Below are 12,992 nucleotides of genomic sequence, written 5' to 3'. Positions count from 1 at the left end.
TTAAAAACTGAATAATTTTTATGTTTTATTACACTGTTGTTATGGGACCATACAATCTATTTCAAAATCAAAATTGCCACATACATTTTCTATGAAACTGACCTCTTAATTAATCATTAGAGATGATTTGTTAGTGTGCATTTATTACAAACCAGAAATATCTATGTTCTGTGATTCACTGAACTTAAGAAAATGTGTAAGTTTTCTCCTTAGGTTCCCCCTTTATATAGTATATTACAACAAATGTATATATTTCAGTAGTGGGAGGGATAAATTTAAGAGGTGATTATAGGAAATATTTTCTTAGTCTCACAGGAGAGCCCTTCTTGTACCCTCATGAATCCAAGGAAAGAATCAGTTTCATTATAAACTTAATGTTTTCCCTATTATTTAATATTTACAAAATGAAAATGTAATATCAGTCAACACATGCTTTTGTTTATATGAATTTATTGTATTAAATATGCAAAAAAATATGACTCAAATTATGAAAATGAAAACCTTTTCTCATTAGATTTTTACATGCAAAGAAAACATGGGCTTTGATACCAAATTAGTATTCTTCAAAATATATTTTTCTAAAATTCTGCTAGAAACTATAATTACTAAAGGTTGCTGACCAAAAGAAAAGAAAATGACCCCTAACAAAATATGGTATTGTTTTACATTATTTTTCTTACCTTTTCTTTCAACACAATTTTCTTATTTGGTATCTAATATAAAAGCTATGTAAAAATGTGACCTAAGCCTCTGCAGAAAGAATCTGTTGTGGTAGAAACTACAATCTGTTTTCCCACGCATAAACTATGTCAGTCGACAGACAAGACTTTGCTAAAGCTAACAAAGGATATTCTCAGTTCAATTCTAAAAGAGGGGATAAAGTCATACACATAAATTCTTAGTACACCCTCGAACTTACCAGATGCTAGCAGTAGAGAATTGATAAATGCTTGCCTTGCCTGCTATATAACCTTGAAGAAGACAAAATGGAAGAAATTAACAGGCTCCCTAACTGGTTAAAGTGACAGATCTTTGGGAAAATGTAATAATCTTAGAGTTTTTGATAACACAGGAAGGATGTGCTAAGCATTGTCAGATAACTGGCATTCCCTAGGTTTTAAGGCAAACATGTTGAGAGAAAAGATCCATATGGATAATTTAAGATTGACCACAGATATCTACATTGCATTACTGTATTTCAAAGCAATTTCTTATTTAGTGCATAAGCCTGTTCCACAAAAAAGGTACATTTCTTGAAATCAGGGACATCATGCTCTCCACCATTGTGTCTTCAGGGCCTAGTGTAGTGCTTGTCTCACAGGATGTGCTTAATAAATTTTGGTTAAATGCATGAGTAGGCTATCAGACTCTGAAAGGACATTGTGAAATCACAAATTATCTTCGTGAAAAGACATAAAAATAAATCAATGTGAATATGAATGTAACTTTTTCATGAACTTAGATTTAAAATGCCAAAGTATGTATATGTCTTCCCTGGTGGCTCAGATGGTAAAGATCTGCCTACAATGCAGGAAACCCAGGTTCAATCCCTGGGTCAGGAAGATCTTTTGGAGAAGAGAATGGCTACTTACTGCCATCAGGGAAGAATACTTACTCCAGTATTCTTGCCTGGAGAATTCCATGGACAGAGGAGCCTGGCGGGCTACAGTCCATGGGGTCGCAAAGAGTCAGACACAGTCTACTGAGCAACCAACACTTTCACTTTCACATGTGTATATTAATTTGCATGCACACACATGGAACAAAGGGATGAATATTAAAGACTAGAGCCACATTTTAAGAATAACCTAACCCCAGAAGACTAAATTCCATATTGGAAAACTTTTGAGTGTTAGGTTTATAACTTTTGAATAAATTTGAACATTCTAAGTGCAGAATTTAGGACTATATTCCTGTTCTCTGGGAGGAAGTTTATATTTATTGGAAAAAGGAAAAAATAATATCAGAAAATGTCTCTTAAAAGTTCAATTTGGAAAAAAGTGAATAAGAACTGATAGGCCTATAACACAAGGCTGCCACCAAAGCTTAATAGTTGATGAGAATAGCCAAACAATTTTGTTTATATTTTACTCTAATAATAAGTAATATAGTGAATATACATTGCACTCTTAGTGTATAACAGTCATTTCTGCATTATCATAAATGACACACTTAATAGTTTAAAGGACACTTCCACAAACCATTCGATAGAGATCTTTGGTGAGAACTAAGATATGGAAGACTTAGCTAAGTTGCTTAAGGTCGCAGAATTAATTTCAGAGGATTTGAATATGACCTCCAGATAAGCCATTACCTTATCCACTCCTTCTACTGCCATTCTTAAAAGAAACAGCACTCAAAGACAAGAATTTAGCTCTGTTTTACTGTTTAAGGCCCATTTTCATGAGGATTTCCTCACTTAACTGTAGTTAAAAGTAAAATGAAGTCCAAGGGAGGAAAGAGGCAGTAAGAGAATACCTAAAGGATTAAAATGAATTCAAGATTACCAGCCAGGATAAACAACTTTCTATCTATGGAACAAAAAGAAGAGAAAGGGGAAAAAAGCCAAGTCCTTGACTTGAAGAGGGTATGGGATGAAATGACAGAAGGAATGCAGAGTTCTGGAAGGATCCTTCGGCTCCACACACAAGAGCTTGCAGCTGCTCCTTGAGGCTAGTTCTGGGTAGGAGCTGGATTTGTACCCGTGAAATCAGTGAGTGATTTTAATGATGGTCCCGATGATCACTAGGCATCAGTCAGTTTTTTTTTTCAGCCTCATCCTTCCTTAAAAGAGGAAGATTCTTACTCTCTGTGCCAGTTCTTTGCATGTTGCTGATTAGAAAGAAATCCATAACCACAGGTAGATCTTTTTATTTTGCTGTACTTTTTACCTTAGAAAAGAAGTGTTGAGAGACATTTTGTTTAGGATCAGAAGAATTTGAGAGTTAGGTTTCCTGACTTTCAAATAAATTTGAACTTCCTGAGTACAAAGTTTAGAATCAAGTTCCTGTTTTCTGGGCAAAGTTTCATGTATTGGTGATAAAATGTGAATTTTCTGCTTCAGAGATAAAAGACTCAAATGATTTTTCAAGGCCTGGGAAGCCCAAGATAGTTATTCCAAAACTAAATTTTAATGAGTTAAGTGTAAATGAATTAGAAACATGCTTCTCGGATTTCTTATTAAAATATACATAAGGTTACAGGTTATGAAGAAAAATGCTTGGCAAAGTTCATCTCAGCAATTGCCAATCTTAAAACATTTAAGACATTTTATCAGTTGTCCCAACAGCAGATGGAAGCTGCCGCTCCCTTCCATCCTTTGCGTTCATTGCTAAGTTCTTTAAAGCTTAAAGTGCCTCTTCTAATTAACTTGTTTAACATATTGCTCATCTATCCCCAGGCACTTATAGAACAAAGTACAAAGTTGATATCACCCCAGAATTTTAGAAGGTATTTAATTCAGCTATTTGATATCTAATCGGAGAGGAAATGCAAACCCAGGCATACTCCTTTATATGTTCACAAGGATACCTTCAATCTACGCAAACTTACCTTGTTCTGAGGACCCATGAGTACATATGGTTATCTGTGAATGTGAAAGGAGATTAACCAGGAGTAACCAGGAGCCTGCTGTGTTCTTTGCCTGCTTTCTATGAATATGCTTTAAAGCCACTTCTTTTCAGGATTTGTGTTAAATGACCAGGTCATGCTTAATTTTTTCAAAGAGCGGTAGAAAGTGGGCAAACTTAAATATTTGATACAAAGAAATTCCTTGTTGTTCCTTGTCAGAAAAAACAGGAAATACTTACTTGCATACAGATAACTAGTTTTGCGAACTGAAAGTTCAGAGTATTTTATAAAGGACTGCTGCTGCTGCTAAGTCGCTTCAGTCATGTCCGACTCTGTGCGACCCCGTAGACGGCAGCCCACCAGGCTCCCCCGTCCCCGGGAAGAACACTGACACTACAACTGAAATTGTCATGAGTAATAATTGCCCTTTCATTTTATTTTCTGCAGTCTGATTTTTTTTTATTGGAGGATAATTGCTTTACAGTATTGTGTTGGTTTCTGCCATACATCAACGTGAATCAGCCATAGGTATACAAATGTCCCCTCCCTCCTGAACCCCGCTTCTATCTCCCGCTCCATCCCACCCCACCCCACCCCTCTAGGTTGTCCCAGAGTACTGGGTTGAGCTCCCTTGGTCACAGAGCAAATTCTCATTTGCTATCTATTTTACATATGGTAATGTATATGTTTCCAAGCTATTCTCTCAATTCATCCCACGTTCTCCTTCCCCACTGTGTCCACAAGTCTATCCTGTATATCTGCCTCTCCATTACATGCAGATTCTATACCTCCTAAACCCTACATAAGCCCATAAAACCCATATTAGGTAGTTAAATGCCATATCTTTACAACACGAACACTGAACAACTGTACTCATTTGAATCCAAATTATTTTCATATTTCTCTAATTAACCCTAGCAAGCAAATAAGTAAATATGTTGGCACTGATGACTTGGTCTTCATTATGAAATGATTGTGATGATCCCATAAGATCTGATTCTTTTTATTCCTGCTCTAAAGTTTATGCCTGCTTCCTAAATAACTTACAAAAGAACCTTTAGATAGGCTTTTAGAGGCTTTAATAGTGTGCCATCTTATATGATCTCTGCACCTGTGCTGTGAAAATGGTTGATTAGATATTTATGATCCACATCTTAGGAATGAGGAGGTAAGTGACTATGCGACATTGGAAAAGTTCCTTAAATTGTCTGAGCATCAGGGTCTTCATTTTAGTACTTGCCACACCACATAGGGTTGTGTGGAATGAACTGAGAAAATGCGTATAAATATTTTAGCAGAGTCCCGATACATAGTAACTGTTCAGATATCAAATGTTACATTTACTATTGCCTAAGATCCCTTAGTTATTAACTGGTGAAGTCAGCATCAAAGTCAGGGTCTTCTAATTTCTGGTCTGGTGCTTAGGCTCCCCATTGCCCACAAGAGCATTTTTAAGCATACAATAAAACCCTCCATGTTCTTGTTCCTGTTTATTTTGCCAGCCCTGTGTTCTCCAACCCCTTACCCACTGGCATTGCAGCCAAGCCATGCTGCTGGCAGGCACTCTCTCCTGCTCTGCCAGAGTACGTACTGTCTTTAGATAATCTCTTTCTACCCTGTGAACTCCCACCCATCCTTCAGGATCCAGATCAAGTGATGAGTGAACCTTACAGACCCACAAACAGGACATTCTGCCTCTGTTCCCAAGATTTTCCTTATCTCTGTTAAATAGCTATCTTCTCATTTAACAGTTTGTTTCTCTCTTACACAAAATTGTGTACTCCTTGAAGTCAGGAATTTTGTTTTACTCAACTCTGACCCCTATATCTGTCCATTGGTTAGTATTTGTTGAACTGATTCCCCTTCATCAACATGTGCTCAGAGTGGCTTTGGTAGACCACAGTTAGAGATCAAGGGCTCTAAATAATATTTAATTAAACATTTAACCTGGCAGATGTGGTTCCCCTGGTAAAATATTGGTTCCCATTCCTAGAGAATGTTCTACTTGTTCACCTGATGATAAACAAGTAGATTGGATAAACTATAAGATTTTCCACATTGTTTTAATTTCCACCAAGATTGCCATTTTTCCACCTTAATTTCCTGCAAGTCTTTCCCTTGGCCACTGGATACCACCAACTACACTGAAGTTCTTTTAGTCCCTAAACACCAAACTCTCTTTCAGCTTCATGGCATTGGCATGTGCTATGCTTTGCTTAGTAAAGTCTTTCCCCATCTTCACTTTGCAGTCTTCTCATCTGTCAAGTTTCATGAAATATCAACTTCTTCGATGAACATGAAAAGACAAATAGGTCTCCTGTTATTCTCCTTCATAGCTCCCTGATTCTAACTCCCCTCTCCTCTTCTCTGTTTCTTCCTCCCCTCATCCTCTTCTTCTTCCTTTTTCCATCATCATTTCCTAATGATTTGTACGTATTTTATTTATTTGCTACATTTTTTTTTGCCTGTTTGTCACATTAGGAGTAAGCTCCATAAGAGTAAGGACCACATCTGTCCTGTTGAGTGTTGTATGACAACACTTCATGAGGATTATAAATTGAATGAATAAAGAAATAAAAAATGAATACAATAAACTCGGATGTTATATATACAGGTATCTATCAAATATAGCTTTAAAAAAAATAAACTGGACTAATTCAGACCATAGAGGCTTTAAAAGAAGAAACAGTCTGTCAATAAGTCTGTAGGCCCTTGCCAGTCATCTGCTAAGCACACTCTGTTAGGTGTGGCACTAAGAATATGGAATATAAACCATGCCTTTACATTTGTTGTTGCTGTTGTCTAATTGCTAAGTCATGTCTGACTCTTTTGCAACCCCGTGGACTGTAGCCTGCCAGACTCCTCTGTCCAGGGGATTTCCTAGACAAGAATACTAGAGTAGGTTGCTATTTGCTTCTCCAGAGGATCTTCCCTAACCAGGCATCAAACCCATGTCTCCTGCATTGCAGGCTGATTCATTACCACTGAGCAACCAGGGATAATGAATAAAAGACTATGTGATTCGATCTTCAGACCCTCACAGCTTCAGGCTACTGTTGCTCTTATTAACTTTGACCTATCCATACTGGTCTCCTTTCAGTGTCTCCAAAATGCCTTTCTTCTTACCTGGAACATTTTCCCACTTTACTCGTTAGGAAAGATACATAAAATCAGTTTATCCTATTCCCTCATGTGTCCCTACTTTTTCTTGTCTCTTTCGGAAGTTCATTGTAGTTTCCCAATGAATGCATTCTTCAGTCTGTGCCCTTCATTGCCAGGCTATGTTCCAACAGACGTCTGCCTTCCCACACTCTTCCAGAACTCTTATGACTTTCTATAAACCAAACAAATCCGCACACTTCTGCCCTGAGTATCTTACTGTAACTTGGAGGATCCTTTTATGATTTGTAGTGGTCCTCAACAATCGAGTAACTGTGCTTGCTTTAGAGACTGTGGTGGATATTTGAAAGACTATGAAAGGCTCGTTAACATGATGGAAGAGTGCCTCAAGAAGGTCATAGAAAAGGAGGAGAAAGTTACAATACTGAAGCAATCAAGTAGAGTTTCATTTTGTCCTTTAAGAGTCTTACGGGTAAATAAATTCCCTACTATTAGAATGCCTTTTTTTAATATAAATAGCATAGTTTTACTGGTTGTACTTACCAAAAAATTTTAAAGGAATTAATCCTAAGAAGAAAAAGGTGGAATTTTACAGTTTCCTCCTTCCTTGCCAAATAAGAACTTCTTGTCCCCCGTGTTTTGACTACATTAACATCTATGTTGTTTGCATACAGTTGCTAAAACATTAAATACAGTGTCTTTCCAAATTCGTTGACATACCTTACTTTTTCCTAGTATGAGTTAGTGATTAATATAGCTTGTTAGGCCTCTAGTATGACTTTATAAACACAACCCAGCTGTATTCACCCTCCAAAATTGAAAAATGAGAACTAGTTTTTCTCCATTTAACTTTTTCTAAAGTTTCTGCAAGATGATGCTCATGTTACAGTTAAACATCAGCTGTACAGCTTTCTCTTTCTTTAGCTATTAGTCCCTTAGGTATAACTCTGTAATCAAAGGGAGGTCAACTGTATCCAAATACAAATATGCCAGAATGTCTCTGGCATAAATCTCTCCCTAAAGATTTTAGTAGTATTGCTTCAGGAGAGAGGGGGAAAAGTACTATGTTTTATCTAAAAGCTAAGAACTTAATTCATTTAAAAAATAAAGTACTGAGTTATCCTTGCAGAGAGCTATGTGAGCACAGGATCTATATGTTACTCATCATTTTTCTTTTTACTAAGTTTAGAAAGAACTTTGACAATCACAGGAAAACATGCTGCTCTATAGGAACTATGTGGTTACTCTGAATGAATGCTTCGCATATTGCTATAAACTGCAGAGAGGGTATAGCCATCCAAATTCATAGTTATTTTCTGCTATCCAGTTAATTTCAGAAGCAGCTAAGGGCCAGTAGGCAAAATTATGAGCTACATGGAGGACATTTCTTTCTGTTTAGATGTTAGCTGTCCAAGCTTCTGAACTTCATTGCTAATAATTAATTGCTCTATTTCCAATAACAGGCTTCAGGTGGAATGCCTCTGAAGGGTTTCATTTTACTTACCCTTTGTACAAATCCAGGCCTGACTAGATCGTATCTTGAAACCCAAATGCTTCCCATCATTACATTGGGAAATGAGTCCCAATGGAGTGACACTGAAAGCTGATTTTCATGAGAGCATTCCTCTTTCTGATTACACTGTCTGTTGGATGCTATTTAAAACAATTTCACTACCAGGAAGATATTTTTTGAATACCTCTGATTTGCAAATAATCGTAAGTATGAATGTTTCCCCTCAGTAAGTGGCATGAATTTCCAAATGTTCAATTTACTTATGTAATTGTTTCTTCTCCTTCTCTTTCATTATTAACTAATTTTTCAGGCTGGTGGTTTGATGCCTGTGGCCCATCCAATCTAAATGGAATGTTTTATACAGCGGGACAGAACCATGGAAAACTGAATGGAATAAAATGGCATTATTTCAAAGGGCCCAGTTACTCCTTACGTTCCACAACTATGATGATTCGACCTTTGGACTTTTGAAGGCATAATGTCAGTCAAGAGCAATTATAAAAGCCACCAAGAAATCTGGAGAAGCCACCAGATGAGAAACTGCTTGAAAATTTCTGAAGCAAACATATGGTCTCCCTTCTAGCAACAAGTAGCAGTTATGTGAAGTCACCAAGGTCCTTGACTGTGAATTTGGAACCTTTTGAGTTCACAGAGTCTCTACTTGGGATGATTGTGTTCATACGGCTTGACTATAGACTGCCATTCACTGTCATGCTTTTAAAAGGGAAGAAACTGTTAAGCTCACTGTGCTTCAAACTACTACTGGATCTTATTTTGGAACTATGGTAGCCAGATGATAAATATGGTTTATTTCATGTAAAACCAAAAAAAGAAAAAGAAAAAAGAGAGAGAGAGAAGAAGAAGAAAATGAACAACAACAAAAAGAGTATACATGAATAATAAAATCTGGCTTGCCATAATCCTTTGGAAAAGATATATTACACCAGTGAAATGGTGTTATTTCTATGCAAACCTAATAAGTTTGTACTGTTGCACAATTTTAATAAAAGTTCAGGAAGAACAGCATTGCCCTCTGAGTTAGTGAAATGGATTTCAGAAGTCTAATTCCTAAATCATACTTGCTAGTTGATATCAGTTAACCCATCTTCAAATGTAAATTCCATTTTGGTAAACTATAAAGAATTGTAGTGCATGAAGAATAGCAGTGTGAAGTAGAAACACACTCCGTTATTCTTTGATTTTTTGATACAGTTTTCAGAAAAGATGGACATAATCAACTATTGGACATATGAGATGAAAATTTATCCTTCCCCTCATGCTACAGTTTTCATTTATTTTAAAAACTGACTGATATATAAATATATTTATAGCCTGAGTAAAGTTTAAAGAATGTGAAATATATCATCAAGCCCTTAAAATAATATACATGCATTTAATATTTCTTTTGATATTATACATGAAAGCAGTATTTTAGAGTGTAATAAGTTGAAATAAAACCAAGTAAACTGGAACAGGTCATTTTACAGTATCTTCTTGCATGTGTCCACTTAAGTGTAACTTTATTATTTTTAAAATAATTATCTTCAATCCTTCACCCTGTTATTTCATGCTAATTTAATTTTTACTAATTAACTGAAACTTGCTTTCCAGATTCACTCTGTTCCAGTTTCTATAAAAGATACACTTTGAAGTCTATGAAAAGTGAAAGAAGAATTATAAATATCATTGTACATAGCATGTTTATATCGACAGTAAACCTAATAGCTGTTTATTCTGGAATATGCAACATTGCCCTCAATTGATGCAAATAAGCACATTTTCAAAAAACTACTATACAACTTTATGAAATATACTATTTCTTCATATTTTTCTACCTTGGGCTCTGTTTTGTTAGGCAATTTCTGATTTTAAGACATTACCATTACAGGAAAAAAATTGGCAAACTTTGTATTATATGTTAAAACACATGAACAAAAGAGAAAATTAATCATAGTCACTTGACTAAGAAAATTCTAATTACTAGTTACTATAAATCACAATGAAAATATTTCTATGGCTTAACTGATTTTAAGTCAATTTTGGACACAGATATTTATGGCAATTTGAAGTTACTACAGTATTTTGTCAAGAAGTGCTTTCTGCCTCTAAGTGCTCAAGGCTACAAGCGTGAACAGTTTTTATCAAAACATAAGGTATACTCTGATATAAGAAAGTTGAAATCCACTTTGAGTTTCCTTTCTTAAAAAAAGTAAAAGTTTTTATCGGGCACTAAGACCAGTTTTAGGCCTGGTGACTTGATCTCTTGTGCCTTTGTGGGTTTCCTCCATTTGAGAGAATAAAGCTACTCACATTTTTCAGAAGTTATTTTTTCAAAGTTTACCATCAAACGTTTATACTTTTACCTGTGTATACAAACCTGTTCTGCTTAAAATTGATGTTTGCAGGTATTCCGCAGCTTTTCTGTTCTTGTCGACTCTTTCATAGCACTGTTTAGCTGCTTCCTCTGAAAACCTCCTTGATGTTTTCATTTAAGTGAATGAAAGTGAGTGTTTTGTTTTTGTGTTCCTAGAGATTTTTTACTTACCATTCTTTTGAAAAGTAATACGTTTTCCAATTCATAATACAAAAATAAAAGGAAATAATGGGAAAAAGCATGATATTTACTGTTTTGTTATCTGGGTTTAAAAAATGAAATAGTTCCAATTATTTATAATAAAGCAGTATAAAATGTTTTATGACTCCATTATGTGCACTGTGGCCATTTAACATGTATATCCTTTGCATTTAATTATTCAGGATAAGACAATTAGGTAATAGGATTTTGTCTTTCAATTTTTATATGAATTAAACTCATGTAGTTTCTATGCCAATTTCTGCACATCAATGGCAGCTTTATTTGATTTAAATAAAATTGAAAGTAACATATTTGTGCAACTACTCATTTTAAATATTTTACAAGTTTTAAAATTAGAGATATATGGAAGTATGGGTTCTATGAAAAAAATTACCAAATGTGCTAAAGTCTCAATCTTTGAAAATCTTTCAGTCTTGGATATGATAAGAAAGCTTAGCTGCATTAGAACATTAGATCAAAGCAACGGGTCTGAGTCCCACGTCTCTACTATAATTGTTATGTCCTGTCAATAATCATCTTTTTTTATTTCTTATGTTCTTTTTTTATTGAAAAATTCTTCAAATTCTATAGTGTTCTATATTTGCAAAAGTTTCACACATATGATTTAATACAATCCCATAACAGCCTTTTTTTTAACCCTACTTCTCTATTGCCCCTCCCCCCTTTCCTCTCCACAGTGGTAACCAGTAGTTTTTTCTCTATATCTGTGAGTCTGCTTCTTTTTTATTTGATTCACTAGTTTGCTGTGCTTTTTAGATTCTACATGTAAGTGATAGTATACAGTGTTTGTCTTTCTCTGGCTTACTCCACTTAGCATATTGCCCTATGTCTGTCCATGTTGCTGCAAATGGCAACATTTCCTTCTTTTTTTATAACTGAGTAGTATTCCATTGTATGGGCTTCCCGGGTGGCTAAGTGGTAAAGATTCTACCTGCCAATGCAGGAGATGTGGGTTCAATCCCTGGCTTTGGGAAGATGCCCTGGAGCAGGAAATGGCAACTCACTCCAGTATTCTTGCCTGGGAAATCCCATGGACAGAGGAGCCTGGTGGCCTACAATCCATGAGGTCAGATGTGTCAGATATGACTTGCAACTAAACAACAACAACATTCCATTGTGTGTGTGTGTGTGTATGTATAGCCCATCTTCTTTATCCATTCATCTGTTGATGGACACTTAGGTTGTTTCCATGCCTTAAGAATTATAAATAATGCTTTGAACATTGGGTTGCATGTATCTTTTCAAATTAGCGGGTTTTTTTCTTTGGGGGATATATACCCAGGGGCAGAATTGCTAGGCCAGATGTTAGTTGTAATTTTAGTTTTCTGAGAAGGCTCCACTGTACCAAAGGGTAGAAGGGTTCTCTTTTTTCCACATCCTGGCCAACACTTATTATGTGTGTTCTTTTTGATGATAGCCATTCTGATAGGTGTGAGGTGATACCTCATTGTGGTTTTGGTTTGCATTTCCCTGATGGTTAGCAGTGTTGACGATGTTTTAATGTGCCTGTTGGTTATTTGCCTTTGCTGTTTGGAAGAATGTCTATTCAGTTCTGCCTTTTTTAATTGGGATGCTCATTTGTTTTTTGATGTTGAGTCGTACAAGCCGTTTATATATGTTGGATATTAACCCCTCATGAGTCAAATCATTTGCAAATATTTTCTCCCATTCAGTAGGTTGTCTTTTTGCTTTGTTGATGGTTTGCTATGCTGTGCAAGCAAGTTTAATTAACTTAAATGTTTAAGTTTAATTAGGTCCCATTTGTTTGGTTTTGCCTTTATTTTCTCTGCTTTAGGATGTCCTGTCAATTGTTAAACGCTGAATTATTATATGACAATTGACAATAAATTCTCGGAACTTGGTGTGGAATAATAGGATGCATTTTGAATATCTGAGTTTCGTATAAAGGGAAAAGGGCATAAAGGTGGGTACCATTTTCAGCTATTTTTGCCACAAAACCAGGACTACCTTACCTAAGTTCCTCTTATATAAGCTAATTTGAAAATAAATGTATACTTCCTACGTATGTTATAAAGAATCAGAATTGACAATAAAAAGGTGCTAAAACATTGTAAGCTTAAAATGGACTTAAAAGAAAATAAGAATACGTGTGCACTTTAATACAGTGTCTAAACATCAAAACAGTAATATAAAAGTTTACAGAAGAAAATTATTAAGGCTCTAAATTAACTT

At 35.5% G+C, this 12,992-nt stretch overlaps 1 protein-coding gene across 1 annotated transcript in view; it reads left to right on the top strand.

Moving 5' to 3' along the window:
• Positions 1–12,662, top strand: part of ANGPT1 (angiopoietin 1) — a 302,063-nt gene extending 289,401 nt beyond the window's left edge. The window contains exon 9 of the mRNA XM_005894625.3: positions 8,514–12,662. Coding sequence (XP_005894687.1) covers positions 8,514–8,674 — 161 coding nt within the window. The 3' untranslated portion in view covers positions 8,675–12,662. The remainder of the gene's footprint in view (positions 1–8,513) is intronic.
• The last annotated feature ends 330 nt before the right edge of the window (positions 12,663–12,992 follow it).

The sequence above is a fragment of the Bos mutus genome, chromosome 14 (assembly GCF_027580195.1).
Source record: "Bos mutus isolate GX-2022 chromosome 14, NWIPB_WYAK_1.1, whole genome shotgun sequence".
NCBI lineage: Eukaryota > Metazoa > Chordata > Mammalia > Artiodactyla > Bovidae > Bos > Bos mutus.
Note: the sequence above shows the minus strand (reverse complement) of the source record. Positions and strands in the feature narration are given on the sequence as shown.